The sequence below is a fragment of the Tyto alba genome, unplaced genomic scaffold, assembly GCF_018691265.1.
Source record: "Tyto alba isolate M040663 unplaced genomic scaffold, T.alba_DEE_v4.0 Super-Scaffold_19, whole genome shotgun sequence".
Taxonomy (NCBI): domain Eukaryota; kingdom Metazoa; phylum Chordata; class Aves; order Strigiformes; family Tytonidae; genus Tyto; species Tyto alba.
The window spans coordinates 10288693-10304765 of NW_024881281.1; the positions used below are offsets into that span (position 1 = coordinate 10288693).

The following is a 16073-nucleotide window of genomic DNA, read 5'->3' on the forward strand; positions in this document are numbered from 1 at the left end:
CACCCTGTCTCCCGAGGAGTGACTCTGCTAGGACCCAGAGAATGTTTTCTAGCAGAGTGACACACCTGCTGGTGAGGGTACGCAGCATTTGTAACAGGGCATTCCCTGGATGCTGTGCTTAGGGGTTCGCTTCCAAAGGGTATTTGTGTTGCTAACACCTTCCCTAGAGAGTGTGGAGTTTCACGTCTCCTCTCCCCTTTCTCTTTCAGGCCCAGGCCTGTCTGCTTCTCCAGAAGGTTCTACTACTTCGTGAACTGAAGCTCTTCATGACAGAGGAGGAGTGGGAGGAATTGATCAGAGAAAGCATCAACCAAGTGACAGAGGTAACAAGCTTCAACGTGTTAAACATATAGATAGCACCTAATCGGTTCCGCTTTTACTAGCGTGGTGCTGGTTCTCTAAGCTGGAATCTGTGGCTGTGCTCAGTTTAACTGATCATAGAGGGTTGTGCCTGCGTGCACCAGGTCTGAGTAGTGTCCACCAGGATTATTACAGCATTCTTGTAACACTACTGTTTAGATGTATTTTCATGGAGTGCAAGAAATGTGCCTGGTACAGCTCAGCGGTGGCTCTGTATGGATCCAAGAGACAGAGCTCAAGTCCTAGGGAATGCACTCATACAGATCAATTTAAGGTGGTTTTAAAAAAACAAGTTTTGAATTGAAAGGTGTTGCGAACATTCACCTAATTTCAGAAAATTCTATGGAAGTTCTGTATTTGAATGAACTTCCAGGCCAAAGAGATAGAGCTGAGGTGCAGTAGACATTTGACTCCCGGTGCATTGCAGGCCTTCTGGACCAGGCTCCCTTGCTAATGTTGTTTATCAGGGAAACCTTAAAATACATTGGAAAATAATTTGTACAGGAAAAAACAGTGACAGAAATGGCAGGGCGCCTGATTCGGTGACAAGTGCAGATTGTACCTGAAGACAGTTTTTGGGTGCAGCTATTATGTAGGAAGTGATCTGTGGGACAGGAGACTGAAGAAGCAAATACCATTCAATTATATTCTTGTGGATTGACGTGGGGAGAACCAAGGAGCCAAATTAATGTTGTGATGTGGTGACTAAACTTGATGAGATGAGAGATTCCAGTCTTGGTGTCCTTACGTAACTGTTGTTGTATTGACCTCTTTCTGAGTATAGCTTTCATTCTTTACTGCTTTAAATAATGGTTACATGGTGATTTAGGCCATTCTATAATTTACCATATTGGAACAGAACAATTAGCTGTGTTTTCTTTTGTCAAGGAGGGACAAAATCTAAGCAAGTTTAAATCAAGGAATTCAGAGGTGCTGTTTATAATGATTGAGGAAGCAGGTAATCCTAGGGTTTTTTAAATAGCTTTTATTTAATGATTACATCAGGAATCCAATAGGTGGAGTTGGGTATGGTTTTATTTTCCAGCTACATGAAGCATAGCACTCCTCCCAACCCGGTCAGCTCCGTGTTTCTCTCTAGCAGCTGAATACCTGCAGGAGTTGGTGATTCACTGGGAAACCACAAACATTTACAATGTCTTGTATTGAATGTTGTTCTCGTCAGGGAAAGTTTAGCATCTTTCAACCCCATCTAGTATTTTAATGAGCTTTGCTACCAAAGCTTTCTCAGGGCCTCTCATTTCTGTGGTCACCTGTGTTTAAAGAAAAATTCCTGGGAAATACTGTCAGTTTGTTTGGGCTGTCCAAGGTATACCCTGCGGGCAGAAGGCCTCCCATGCTATTAACTGGCAGTGGCATATAGGTGCTAGTTCTCTTTTTTTTGGCCTCAAAAAGCCCTGACATAACATTTTTTTTACAGAGGGCTCTGTTAGTGGACGTGTGTGTATTGGGCTTTGCCTCCCTTCCTCCTGCTCCCACCTTACACTAATACAGTGCTGGTATGGCTCCTTGGAGCTGGGGCAGCTGCACGTCTTTAAATGTTGCTGTAATTAGGAGGGATCAAGGGCTTTATATGCCATGTAGTAGTTTTGATCCATAGCCAAAGGCTGACACTTGTGCTGCAAAACTTTGTAAAGCTGCAAAGACAGCTTTACAATACCTGTGTCTGTGTCTTTTTGGTGGTGCAGAAATGCTTGCTTTTCTGAGGAATAGCTGTAAAAACATGCAGTGGCTCTATGGTGTAGTAGAACAATACTTTATATCATGACTGATCTCTTCTGGAGGTGGTAAAAAAAATCCCTTGTAGTAGAATTTAGAGGCTGGAAACTGAGCAAAATTAGAATCTGTAAAAAGTATGTATTTGTCAAAGAACAATCCACCATTAAAATAACTTAGTGAAGTGTTTATTAGCTCTGAATTTCTAGGTGGAGACTGTGCTTTTGACTTTTTTAAAAGAGAAGCAGCAGGTTGTGTGGAAGGTAAGGGCTTGATGTTGAAATTGAAATGCATTTGCTTGGACTGTGTTAGGCAAGAGCTTAGGATAAACGATAGCCCTTTCTATCCCTGATGTCCACACGCCCCTGCTTAGCTAAAGGGTAGGGAGGGTGTTTGCAGAACTGGGAGTTTCTCCTGCATCTCAGTCTCACCCCTTTTCATCTGACACTTGTTTTGGTACGCCATCCCAGGTCAGCTGTGATTTCAGAGGTGAGTATGTAAGTAGGTAGATATTGGCATGTGAATCCTTACCCATGAGAACCTGGTCTGAGAGCTGTAATTCATGATGCTGTGGAAAATAATGGAGTTTTATTGCCCTACCTCTAGTTGAAAGGTCTGTATTTGTTGTCATTGGCCATTCCTGCAATCATCCTTCACAAATAGCTGTTTTAAGAGGAAAAAATGGTAACACAGAATTTTATACCTTTTTTTGACTCAGGGAGAAGTCTGAAATAACCCTGGGAGGGCCAACTCTTTAACTGACTATACTGATGTGCACTTGCAATTTGAGCAGCAGTGTTGTTCACAAGGAAGCTGTCACCTGAAGGCTTTGCTACGCTCTCTGTGTCCTTGGTCGGGTTTGCAGTAGGGTGCTGGTAGCTCTTGAAGTGCAGGATTGCCATTGCAGGTCTAAGGCTGTGAGAGAGGATAGGATGCTGTCTCCTTAGCCTGTCTTGCCTCAGTGATGGCATTGCATACCTGCAGATCATTTAGTGAGGAGCAGAGAGCCTGGGATGGTTTTAGGCAGTGATATGTGCTGGAACTGGGAAAGAAGCAATGTGAGAAAACTGCAGCCTTGGATATCATTGAATTGTGTGTGTAAAACCAAGAGGCATATGAGGGAGAATCAACGGCTAGGAACTTTAAATGAAGAGACAGCTTCCTGAAATAGCAGCTCTGGCTGCTGTGAGGCAATGGCTCTCGTGCTTACATAAGCTAACTTGACCTTATTTGTTCCCAAAATGTTTAAGCATGCATATAAAACATAGACCACAGTCATGAGGGACTCATGTTTGCCATCTCCTTACTGTCAGTGAGGCAAGTCTTGATATCTGAGCAGGTACATTGGAGTGGACTTGTTCTTTTGAGAACCTTGCTTGCTGTTGGTGCTCTTGGCTTGTTCTGGGTCACCTGGGCAGAAAGTCTTGTCCACAAGCCCTGGGACTGCAAAGGCGAGGAAGCGGAGAAACAGCTTTGGCACAGTGTTGGCTTCCCAGGTCCCAGATAGTTGCTTTACACAAAGCAGAACCTTGCTACATTTGATCAAGTGTATTCTAATGTTGGGAGTCTAGACAACTTGGCTGTGTTTACAGTATAAAGATATTTCTTTATACTGTAAAGTTGCTTCACAGTGTAAATGACAGACCTCACCTGAGATGCTAGAACATCTGACAGAGACTTCCTCTTTGAGACCTTTGTTCTTTTATCAGTAGGTCTCAAAGCACTTTACAAAGGAAATTCAAACCAGCGAGTTGTTGATGTAATGAAGAAAGTATTTTGCAGAAACCACAGAGCCAATGTATTTAGTTTAGTCAAGTTGTTCACCCTGTTTTACACGTGACACGTTTGGCTGGGAGCACAGCCAAGAATCAAACTTGGGTCTCCTGAGACATCACAGAGACCTTCTTTGTGCATGGACTATCTGACAGTTCCTTAGCTTGGCTTCAGAACAGCCCAGTGTGTTGGATAACAATCTCTGTCCCCATGTTGTCTAAGGGAGATGCTGCTGGTGGGGAGTTCAGACTGCCCCGAGTCATGCAATGAGGCTGGGGGCAGAACCCGAGGGGCCTGAGTTCCCCGTTCCGTGCAGGGAACTGCCACACAGTTTTGGCAAGGGATCTCTCGGGGGTTGCTGCTAGGGCTGCCACACTGTGTTTTTGACGCTATCAAGCACCTCTCAATTCGGTCTTTCAGCTCTCCCAGTTGTCATTCTGGGCACATTTTGGTGTTTGTTCCCCTTGTTAGATATATTTCTGGGTTTTTTTTTCTGCTGTGTTACAAAATTGCTGTCTTGGCTTTAGAGAGATCTTGAAGCTGTGCCAGTTTTTTAGTAACTCACTGACAGATTTGGAGCAGGAAGCTCCGGGATCTAAATACCTAGTTTCATTACCTTTCCATGTAGCCCCTTTTGCAGGGACTGGCTTGCCTTCCTGAACTGAGGTACTTTGTGTAACTACCAATTTATGGTGAAACTCCCAGTTACTATGTGAAAGTCAGGGGGAAGTGGGAAAGGATTTTCAGGAATATTCCAGAAAACTAGTACTTTCATGGCTGAGCAACTTCAAAACAAAATAGCCCTCAGAAAACTGTTGTTAAAACTGCTTTCTCTGGCTTGTACACAGCAATTTCCTGAGGGTTTCCTTTGTCTGTCTTCAGCAGTAAATACATCATAGGAAGGGCCCAACTTTATTACTGTTCTTTTCCTTTGCTTGATTTGTCAATGTCATAAAGGACGAGCAGAGCAGATAGTGTTCAGGTTGGCAGTTTGAAATCAAAATGGGATCAAGGCATCCTGGAATGTAAAATTGCTCACAGAATCTGATACTTAAGTTCAGTGCAAGACCACAGCACTCAAGGTCACCAGTATTGGTGACTTTTCAGATAAATACACACGTGATCCTAGACACATGTGATGGCTCCTTCCACGTAGGTGGTTACTTAGACTTGGGCTGGGAAGGCAACTGTGTTTCTGTAGAAAGTCATGAATGTAGATGGACAGGGGGTTACGTGGCCTGTGCAAGGGGTGGTGTAGATAACCCAGGACCTTTTTTCCAAGGCTGATATTTTTTGAAAGTTACTGTATGCTCTCTGAAGACTTTTATTGTATAGCTTTAGAGGGTTTTGTTGCTGTTGTGTTCAGCTAAGGATTTAAAATAGCTGGAGCCACTCAGAATGTGGGAGGTAAAGAGGGATATACTATATAGCCTTCCAGTGTAGACGTGCCCTTCCTTTCTGAAGGGCATCCCATTTGATGATCAGTGTCTTAATTTGTAGGGAGATAAATTATTAACAGTGACTTCATCAAATCTCTAAAAAAGCTGTTCTTCAATTTTTTTGTTGAAGATTGCCTGAACTTTTATCTGTCCGTCTTTATAAATTCTTAATTCATTGCCCTTTCTCAGCCTTTTAGCTTGTAAAATGAGGCCAGTGGTGATTTAACTGATATCTTTGACGTCCTTTCAGAATACTGGATGTCTCTGTGGAGAATTCATTCTCCTCTGTTCCCTCAGCTGTCCAGTATGGTTTTTCCCTGCTGCATTTTCATATGGTCTATGGAAAAAAAAAAAATCATATCTTTAAACTTGGGAAAGCATTGACATTTTCTGTGAGAATGGCTTCTGGATTTTTGGGCTCCTCCGTCTAATAACAGCCAAAACAAACATTGCAAAAAATGCCCTTTAGTTACACCCTTCAGCACGTGGGTCCGCTTAGTCCCCTACGTTCCCCCTCTCCCTTGGTCAAGGACAAGCAGAAACTTGGTGGTTCCCTTCTCTTTGCGAGCATTCCTTGACAACTTGTTTCTGCTAGAGATGCAAGGAAAAAAGTTCTGAACATTTATACTTTCAGTCTTCAGAAACATAGTGAGAGAAAACAGAGGGAACAGGGGGACTGTCGGTGCTTTTTTTTTTCCCTCCTTTTAAGTGCTCACAGCATCAGCTGCTGTGCTGTTCAGGCGGGTGGTGTGAGAACCTCTCCCTGTGTGCTGGTGTACCTTGTGTACACAGAGTTGGAAGTGGATCTGGCTCTGTGGATAGATGGAAACCGGTGTAAAGAGGCATAGTCTTCCCTCCTCCCTTCTTTTGTCTTCCATGATTTAGCCCTAAATTCTAGCTTGGGTTCTTCTACTGTGTGGTGAATCTTGTCAGGAAAGGAAGTATTTGGGGGTGGCTTGTCTGGGTTTTGGGAAGCTCAGAGTTGATTCCTGGCTCAGCCTTGGTCTGTGTGACTCAGTCATGTTACTTGGGCTCTCTGAGCCTCTGTGAAATGGAGGGAATAATGCTGGCTTACCTCGCAGGAGAAATGTGAGAGTAATTACAGGTGAGGAGAGGGTGCTTACGTCGGATAATAACAGGAGCTATGAGCATGCAGAATACTAAAATACTTCATTTGGTTGTCAGTTTGTTATTAGCCTCTAAATTGCAGAGGAAGGCTGTGCCCCTCCCAAACCTCTCAGCTTACCTGTGTGTTGACATGGAGATCCTGTGCTTTGGCTCAGGTAGTGGGCACACGCTTGTAGGGCCCCAAAGCCGCTTGCTGGGGCCCCTGGGGGTGTGACTCCACCACAGGGACCTGAGCCACAACGGCAGCGAGTTCCAGGTTGTGCCTTTGCTCTGGGTCCCTGCACACAGCACGGAGCTAGGGTGAAGCTTCCGCTTTCATGGTGGGTGTGAAAGCAGCCAGCACAGTGAGAGCAGACCTCTTCAGCACTTTCTCCTTGTGACTGTGGATGTTCAGTAGGGTGGAAAATTTGCTGAACTATTTGCTGCTTGGGAGGAGAGTTTACCTTAGCAACCTTGGGCTGTGCCAGGGGGTGTAAGGTCGTGCAGGGTGGGTGGAGGTATGTGTTTTGCAGAAGGCACTTGGCACGGCATTGAGCCATGAATCTGCACATTTATCCATCAGCATCAGGTCTGTTACGGGGGAGGAGGAGGAAGGACGGAGATAGCGCAGCATGTGGAAAGAATGCAGGTTGGCTGGGCTTCTCCAGCTCACGGAGCAGTGATGGATCTGTCAGGCTGATCCCACGGAGGGGAAGGGCTGTTTGTTTTGAACAATGAAATAGGCTGAAGGACGTGCTGGGAATACATAAATATTAAATGGTGTTCAAACTTCCAGCTAGGAAACGTGCTTGTCTTTTGGTAGCAGAACACTCCTCTGCACTCTTGAGATATTGCTGTCTTGTAAGTCTGGGCTAAGTGTGTCCCCCATGGTGGTACCTGTGAAAGGGACAGAGGTGCAGGCAGGCTGAGGTTGCAGGTGGGTGTGGATGTGGAGACTTCCAGAAACACTGCCTGGCTCCATATCCCAGCATATTGCCCTCTCCCCTGCAGGGAGAGTCGGGCGGTGACTGGGATGTTGGCTTTGGCTCTAGGTGCACAGGCACCACTTTTTGCTGCATGGCAGGTTTCAGGGGAGTCTTGGGCTCCCTGGGAAACTGAGGCATGGAGCTGTGCGGCTGACTAACTGCCAGCCCTCTGTCCTATTTGTATGACTGAATTACTGCAGGTGTTCCCTTCCTGTACTCTAACAAACTTGGAATTATACTTTGTGAAGATGAAGGAATGCTGTGAAGTGCAATGAGAGATGGAACAAAGGTTGGATCCTGTAGTAGTTGGGATACCTCCATGTGTGATACAGGAATTAGGAATATAAGAAAAAAACCTGACTGATAAGATGCTGGGAGCGTACTGTTCCACTTGTAGAAATCCTGGAAGCAGAGAACTTTGGATCCAGGAGTGTTCTCCACCAGAAACAGCCAGAGGCTTTTGGAAACAGCACGTTTGACATAACAAGACAAAACCATCTCTGCCTGTTGAATCCATGTAGGGTGAGGCAGGAACTGTATTGCTGTAACGGCTTGAGATGAGATAGGAGTTCCAGCTGTGAAAACTGCCTCCATATTTTTCCCTTTTGCAAAATGACCTGCCCAGATCTGCTGACAGCTCAGATGTACAGGCGTGATTAGCAGTCACAGGTATTCCTGAGCTGTAACTGAGAGTCCCCTGTAAAGCGGGACTGCCTGTTACTGAGGGAGCAGAGTAAGAAAAGCAGAAAATGGGAGAAAACCAACATAGTCAGCAGGTGATTGCAAGTGTAGCTGTTCAGTATAAATCATGTGGTCTCTCTGCTTTTCGTATTGAGGGATTGGGTTATGTGACTCTTGGGTTGGTAATGGTTTCGCAGGGCAGGTGAAGGCAGAGCTGGATACCTTTGCAAACAGCACATGGCAGAGAATCACCGAACGGGTGGTCAGACAAGTTCTTCTGGGTTTTCCCTTAACCCTCCACCACTGACCTGTAGCATAGCTGGAAGCAAAACCCCTGCTTTGTGCCTCGGTCTTGCTATGTAAAGTGGAGATACTTGCCAACCTTGTTCAGGTCTTTTGTGATCTAATCAGTGTTTGAGGCTCTCCGAAGGATGCTGCAGATGACTGAAATACTACTTTTCCTTTTAAGGCATGTTTGCCATGTGTTGCAGTTTGCCATCTGCTACATAATAGCTTTTGCTTTCATTTTATGATTGTATTTTATACATGCCCCAGATGAAAATCACGGTAGACCTGTAAAATGATTGACCTACGCAATTGGGGTGGCAGTGCTAATTTTGTCTTTCAAATAGCTGAGTGAGGGAGCAGACCAGTGCAATCTGCTGTGCAAACCCACCACACACAGTGATCTGTACTTTATGTAGCACAAAGTTCTGACAAATACTTAGGAAAGCTGTTTTTGAGGTTTGGACCCAGTTCCCATTGAAGAGACTTGGGATTTCATTCCCTGAGAGCAGTTCCCCAAGGCTTGCCAGCAGCCCCAGTCCAAAGTCAGCTTCTTTTATGTAACCAGAGTGCAGCACGTTTGTATAGATGTCTCATGCTAACACAAATCCCATCGAAGCGCACGCTCCCTGCTATGGGAGGGCAGCAATGTGTGGCAGGAGATACCAGCTTGTGCAAGGGGGAACCACCTGGAGACAGCAGCGATGAGCTCGGGGTAATAAGTGACGCTGAGCTGAGCAGGAATTGGGCTCAAGTCTTTAAGGAGGTTTGACTGTCTCAACCATACCACATACAGAGGTGCTGGTGGTTTTGTGCTTTTTGGAGTAAATTTCTTTTGCACTGTTTGTTAGAAGGGAAAGGGAAAAGACGTGTGTTGAGAAATAGTGAGAGTATCTTAATCCAGCTTTCTTAAAGTCAATTCTGCTTCTGGTCTAGAGAAAAATGTGCATTCTGTAGGAATTAATTATCTGCTGCTGCTTTGCTGCTCCTTTGGCTTTTCCACTCACCTGCACCCTCTTCCTTGTTCCTTCCTGGTCTTTGAGAGCTGTTTAAAGCGATCCATTTCAGTAGGGAGCTATTTGTTTGCAGAGCACCTAAATTGTACTGGATTGCTTCTGGCTACTTATGCTGGTGGAATTGTGCTTGTGTTTCTAGACTCATGCAAAACACTGCTTTTAATATAGATGCTTAGTCTTACAGCACTGATGCCAATAGACCAGTGATATCTTTCATCTCCAGCGGGGCAAGCCACCCTTTTTGTTCCACAGGTCTTTGTGAATTTGGTTGGGCAGCCTAAACTAGAAGCAGTTCCCAGTTTCCCAAGCACCTGAAAACTGTTTGCAGACTTCTGAAAATCAGCCCCTCTAGTGTTGTTCAGAGCTATAGGACTTTTCTGTTGACTTCAGTAGGATTTGTTTCAAACCCTTCAAAGTATCAGGGCAATTCTGGGAAGTACGGATGGCAGCAAGAGCAGCCAGTCAAGCCAGCACAATTTAAATGCAGTTATCTGCAGAACTCATCTATAGTGGAGAGAAAATGCAATTTATTTTTAACACCTTCTTAATTCCAAAATGTTTGTATATTAAAGATGAAATGACAGTTGCATTCACTGTGGTTGCTTCTCAGTACTGCCCTGATTCCTTTTGTCCTGAAGAGCTGACAACCCATACTCATTTTCTCTCACTGTGAATTTGTACGCAATTTAGCAAACTAGGGATCTCAACTTAATAGCCTCCCTGAAAGCTACTTTAACAACAAGTAATGACTGTTAGCCTGGCAATATCTTGTTCTTCAAATTGCAAAGAAAATTTTTATGCAAATCAGGCTGCTTTGGTTTTGTTATTAATTGTGGTAAGCCTAATAAATAGAGCGTGCATGGCCCACGGGGTGTTATATCCCACACGTGAATATTTTTTGTTTGTTTTAATCACACACCTTGTATTTGTTTCTCATTTTACCTGAGTGACTTTAGAGCTGCTGAATTGTATGACCTTGTAGGTTGGCGACAGCTGTGGAGTAGAGTTGCAGAGCATCCATCTATATCAGGAGAGAGTAATTAGCAAGTTATTGATAGTCAGATGAAGTTGCGGCATGCGTTCCAGCAGGCAGACCATGGTGGCTTTCTAATACAGGGCTTGAGTGGACAATCCAAGTCAGGAAATAACTGTATCTTTATTATTTTAAAAAGATACTACCAGGGTGTGGAGTCCGGTACAGGTAGTAAATAATTCTACTTGAAGGCTGCTGTTCCTGCAGATTTGTTAGCTGGTCTCCCCACTTTTTCTGCTAAAAGTGTTCTTTAGACTCTTGCTGGCCATCATTTTTCTGTTGTGGGTGTCATTACTGAAAGAGCTTGCTTTGAGAAATAAATTTCTTACTTCTCTCAGTGTCTGCAAGGATTTTTACTTTATTTGCCAGCTTTATGCTGACATAGATGGAGAGTAGTTTGTTCAGAGCCCTTTAAAATTACTTCCAGTCTGAATGCAGCAAAAGCAATAGATGGTCTAATGGGATAGATTGCATCTCTTGGAGGACTACAACCTCCCACTGCTGTGTATGGGTTTGGTGCAGTGACTTACCAGTGATGCCTGTTGCCTGTGGCACTGAGGATGCTGAGCCTGGGCTGGACATTGGCCGCTTGGGCTGGTTCCAGTTCCTGGCAAAGGCAGGCATGGCCACAAGCACAGCATCCTCTGGAGAAACAGGCTGTGGTGGGGCACACCACTGTCTGCAATAAGCTTGGCCCTGCAGGTCTGATCTCGTATTAGTGTAATCCATGCAAGCTGTGGGGCTTGCTGTGGTGTGTATATCCACACAGAAATAGTGGGGAAGAAAACTACCATGTAAGTGGGGCTGTGAGGACCAGCTGCAGGCAGAGGATCAGTACCTCTGAGCCACTGGGCCACCTCTTTGATCCAGCTGCCTTTTTATGGCTATTTTCTGCCCTTCTCCACTTGTAAATAACTCTGGCTTTTATTTGACCTATCTTTGGAGTGATTTTCCTCTAAGCCAGACCTTTCAGTCTCTCAGAAACCTTGCAGCACATAAAGGGAACACAAAGAGATGAGATTTTTCTTTTAGACATTTCAGTGAATTTAAGCTTGATTGACAAACCCTGTCTGAGTGCTGGCAACTGGGATTTCCTAGGCATAAGTGTTAATGGATTTTTGCATTAGCATTTTACATGTAAATCCCAGCTTCTGCAGCTGAGTAGCTGTTGTCCCTCAGGTGAGTCTGTTGTCTGGCAGCCTCCTGACCTTACCAGGGTGAGGGTGGATATTACCGTCTTTCCTCTTTTTCTCCACGAGGCAGCAACATGTCTCCAGTTGTGCTTTAGCTTAGTAACTAGGGAGAGCAGCAGGGTTGTGCCTTTGTGGTATGCTTACTCTTATTTTGTCCAATTGTTTCTTAATTAATCTGGGCATCAACAGCTTCCGCTGTGTACACTCCTGAGCATTTCCAGAGTTTGGTGGGTTTTGTGTTCCAGAGTTATTTTGGTGACAGGTTAATCCCACCAATCATAACTCATTTTCTACTTTCTCCTGAGAAGTGATTTGTTTCCCCGTTTAATTTGCAGAGTTTGAAAACTGTTGGCAAGTGTATCCTGAAGGCTGAGAAGGAGAAAGCTGCCAAGAGCTTGGAGCTGTTGAACTTCCTCCTCAAAACTGTGAAGGAGCAGGTGAGTGCGTGACCTGATGTGTGGCAAATGCCTGTTCTTCTGAATACCACCAAGGCCTCTTTCAAATGTCATGCTTTGTGACTGCTCCATCGCTACACCCCACCTCGTTTCCTACCGAAGGTACCCCTGGAGGGAATGCCTAGCTGGGTTTGGGGACAGAAAAGCCCTCATGTCTGAAGGGGTGATCCATAGCTCCTGTGAGCTGATCTCCAAGTGCTTGTTGAAGGATTTGTGCAGTGTTCCGCAAACACTCGTGGCATCTTCATTCTTATCAGCAGAAACACGGCCTGGGATACAGTGAGGGTGAGCTGGGTTTGGTCCCAGATGATTGCTCTGTCCTCTCCACTAAACTAAAAGACTTTAACTTCCAGAAACTGAAACTTACTCAGAAGCTTTGTGAGGGGGAGTGAATCTTTGTTCTGGGGCTTTATTTTTCCTAATGAAAAATGGTATTTTTGAACATGAGAAAATTTTCTATAGGTGACAAAATAAGTCTTCAACATGGCCTTATTTACTGGAGCAAAATACCACAAGCAGCAGAATTGCTGAAGCCCAGTTTCCTACTGATAAGCACTGATCTCACACCACAGCCTGTTTCTTTGTGAAGACCTAATAGGAGAGTGGGTGGAGGAGAAAGATTATTTCCAAAGCTCTTGCAGTAACTGAATAGCTTTTGAGACACCCCGTTCTGTCTGGTTTTACTGAACTTATCCAGTGGGTTACAAGGCAGCATGATTGCATCCTTTAGAAACCAGACTGAAAATGCTGCTGCTTTGCTTTTAGATAGGTATATAGTCATGTGTTGTTTTCCCCCTGCTCCCAGCCATGGACTGGAAAGGAAAGAGGACCAAAGGACCTTCCAGTCTCTTTTATGCCAATACAGTTTCAGCTGTTAGACTCGTGCCTCTCGTGTTAGAGACCCAGTTTTCAAGCAAACCCTGTGCCTGATGGTGTGGTGTGACTCACCAGTTTTTGTCCCCCAATCTGGTGTTGCAAATGGGCTCAGGGCAGTGGCTTGGAGAGGCTGGGCAGGATTTGTTATTCCTGCCACAGTCTGTTCCGGAGCATGGCCTCTGCCCTGCTGCTGTGAGTTCCCCATCTGCGTTCACTCTGCAGGTTGTCTGTTTGTACTTGCCTCTTGCAGAAGCTGCGTGTGAAGTTGACGGAGTTGGACAAAGTGCTGGTAGCTCTGAACCAGCCAGAAGGCATTGGGAATTCAGCACGTCTTGACTCTCTCTACTGGAATGTCATGCGCTGGCTGAATTATACGTATGTATGCTTGGCACTCTGGGTTCCTGGCTTGCCAGGGGCCCTGCCTGCCTGTCCTACTTGTCTTCACTGATGTAGGGAAGTAGGAAGAGAAAGGAAGTCAGAGCACTGAGCTCAGCCTGGAGTTAGAGTTAAATGGAGTTCCTGGGTTGGTGAGGTTGAAATGCTTGTTGTTTTGCTTGTTTGGAACAATGCTAGGCTCACTGTTCCAGATGCTTACATGCTTAAGATTGGTCCTTGATGGGAAAGGATTGTAAGGCATGTCTGATATGTGATCGTGCTGATCACTCAAGGATACAGTGCCTGCTTTCAGTGGTCCCAAGTGGTGGCCTGGTTTAGGAGCCATCACCAAAGTTACAGAGGGATTTCTAGGCTAGGATGAATCACTAAGTTCCTACCACACCACTGTGGGTTGATTCTGCAAATGTGAAGCTGGAGGGAGTGAGTAGCTGTCCTGGGAAGTGACTGGCTCCTAGAGAGTACATGCCAGGACCTTCAGTCCTCTCCAGTGATTTTTGGGCCCCTTAGTGTCTGGATCCCCAAGCCTGATGCTTGGAGTGGTTGCCTTGCAGCTCTGAAAGCTGGGGAGCATTTGGTGTTTATGCTGTAATGCTCCTGGGTTAAACGGCAGCTGGATTTGACTTTTGTTCCAGGGCAAAAAGAAGTGTAGGATCTTTTCCTCCTTTCTATTAATAGCTTGCAGTCAGAACTTCTGTTTCCCCTTCCTGCTGGCAGTACTTAGAGAGACACGCAGTGTTAGGGAATGCTGGGTGCTCTGCTCATGACTGGGAGCTGCGGTCCCAGTGGGTGGGTGGCCTGACTGTGGTACCTCAGCCCAACTCTGAGGAAAAAGCTTGCATGTGGCTCTCTGTGAGAGGGCTCACAGGCACGGAGGAATCTTACAAGGCAGCTGAAGCTGTTGTTGTGGCCCCTTCTAATGCCTTGAGCAGGCTCGAAGGGCACAGTGACCTCACCCCGCCCTGTGACACAGCCCCAGGCCCTTTTCCAGTGTCACACAGATCCCTTGGCATCGTACTGCCAGGGCTGGCATGAGGATAAGGCCTGGTTTAGGAGCTGGTAGAGATTGTGGCTAGGAGGGGATTGCTAAAGTAGGAACCACTGAGCTTGTGCATGCTGTCGGGGGAAGGGATTGGGGTTTGGGGGGTGCAGCCTGCTGTCACTGTTACCCTGCTGAGACACGCAGAGGTCTTTGTGCAGGTGAGGTGGAACAGGTCAGGACAGCATTTTTCCACCCAGCTCGAAAAACTCTCCTAAAAAGCTTCACACTGGAAACCAGGCCATGGAATTAGATGCTGGTTCCTTTTCAGGGCTCCTCTCTGGCGACAGAGCTGGTGCAGAGCAGCACAGTGTGGGTGGTGGCAAAGTTGCTGACAGACTGTCAGAGAACAGCAGGAGCAGTGGCTGTCCTGTGTGCGCTCGGAGGCTGCCTGGGTGAGAATGGAATGGTCTCTTGGGGGTTCTTGATGGAAGACCTCTTGGGATTTTATTAGCACGGTGAGCCCCAACTTGCTGGGGCTGTCACCTTGGACAGCCAGGCAGTGTCTCAGTACCCTTGCTACAGGTGGGTGTGCTCAAGAAGGTGCTAAGTACAGCGTTACCTGCTCTGTGGAGTGGGGATTCTTCCTCAAGTCTCCGTGTGTCCCCCTGAGTCCTGGTCTGGCTCCCTCTGTTCATTTATCCAGTCCCTGTGCAGACTGAGGACGACCTCCAGGGATAGCACTCATCCTTGCAGCGTGCCTGAGCTTCCTGCCCCTTTCTTGTGCTTCTGCCTGTTCATGGCCTGCCTGTAGCATGGATCACAATGCTCCCTGGCTGTAAACTAAGTTGCTCTTGATTTTTGGTGTTCTCTCTGCAGGAAACCCAAGAAAGAGAAGACAGCCAATAAGCCTGTGCAGGAAGCAGAGCCGCTTAAGCGGAAGAAGAAGGGTTTCCTTCCAGAGACCAAGAAACGCAAAAATCGCAAGAAAGACATCCAGGAGAACGGGGTAGCACCAGTAACTAGTGAAGATGGAGAACCAGCAGCCCCAGAGGAGCAGGCCCCGGGAACAGAAACCCCCAAGCAGAAGAAAGGCCACGTGCCTGGTAGCAGCAAACTCAAGAATCGGAACAGAGGGGTCAGGGAGAACGGAGTGGCAATGGCAGTGAGCGGGGAGGAAGCTGTTAACGGAGGAGGTGCTGTGGCTGACAAGAAGAAGAAGAAGAAGAAGATGAACAAAAAAAGGAAAGCTGATGCAGGCAGTGAAGCAGAGCAGGTTCCAGCTGCAAAGAAAACCAAGGGGAGTGTCAACCAGAAGACGCAGCAGAATCAGGAGAAAGCCAAGAAGAAAAGAAAAGAGAAAAAAACTCCATTGCCGCGGAAGTAAACTCCATGGACTCACCCAGGCCTGGCATGGCTAGTGCGGCTCAGAGGACTGTTTTAATATCTTTTATAACTATAGTTTTTATGCCCTCCATGACTTTAAATAAACCTTCCATGATGCTGAGCTCTAAAGCCGCGGGTCTGACTTGTGTGGAGGATTCAGCCCAGAGCACAGGGAGCTTCAGGAGGTGACATACTCTCCAGGCTTTGGTAGATGCCCTCTCTCTTCTCTGGCAGTGCCAAACAGCCTGTGCTTGGGAGCACAGACTCCTGTCTCCACAATTTCCCAAGGCGGAAGCGAGAGGCTTGTTTGGATTTCTTGAGGAGTTGCAGTAGGTGTTCTGGCACCTCTGAGTCATGCAGTCAAGCCCTGTGGGACA

The 16073-nt window shown here is 46.2% G+C and overlaps 1 protein-coding gene across 1 annotated transcript in view; it reads left to right on the plus strand.

Moving 5' to 3' along the window:
* MYBBP1A (MYB binding protein 1a) overlaps nt 1-15825 on the plus strand; it is a 61027-nt gene extending 45202 nt beyond the window's left edge. The window contains exons 24-27 of the mRNA XM_032993729.2: nt 210-323; nt 11943-12044; nt 13189-13313; nt 15190-15825. Of these exons, the coding sequence (XP_032849620.2) occupies nt 210-323; nt 11943-12044; nt 13189-13313; nt 15190-15697 (849 nt within the window). The 3' untranslated portion in view covers nt 15698-15825. The remainder of the gene's footprint in view (nt 1-209; nt 324-11942; nt 12045-13188; nt 13314-15189) is intronic.
* Nucleotides 15826-16073: the final 248 nt, after the last annotated feature.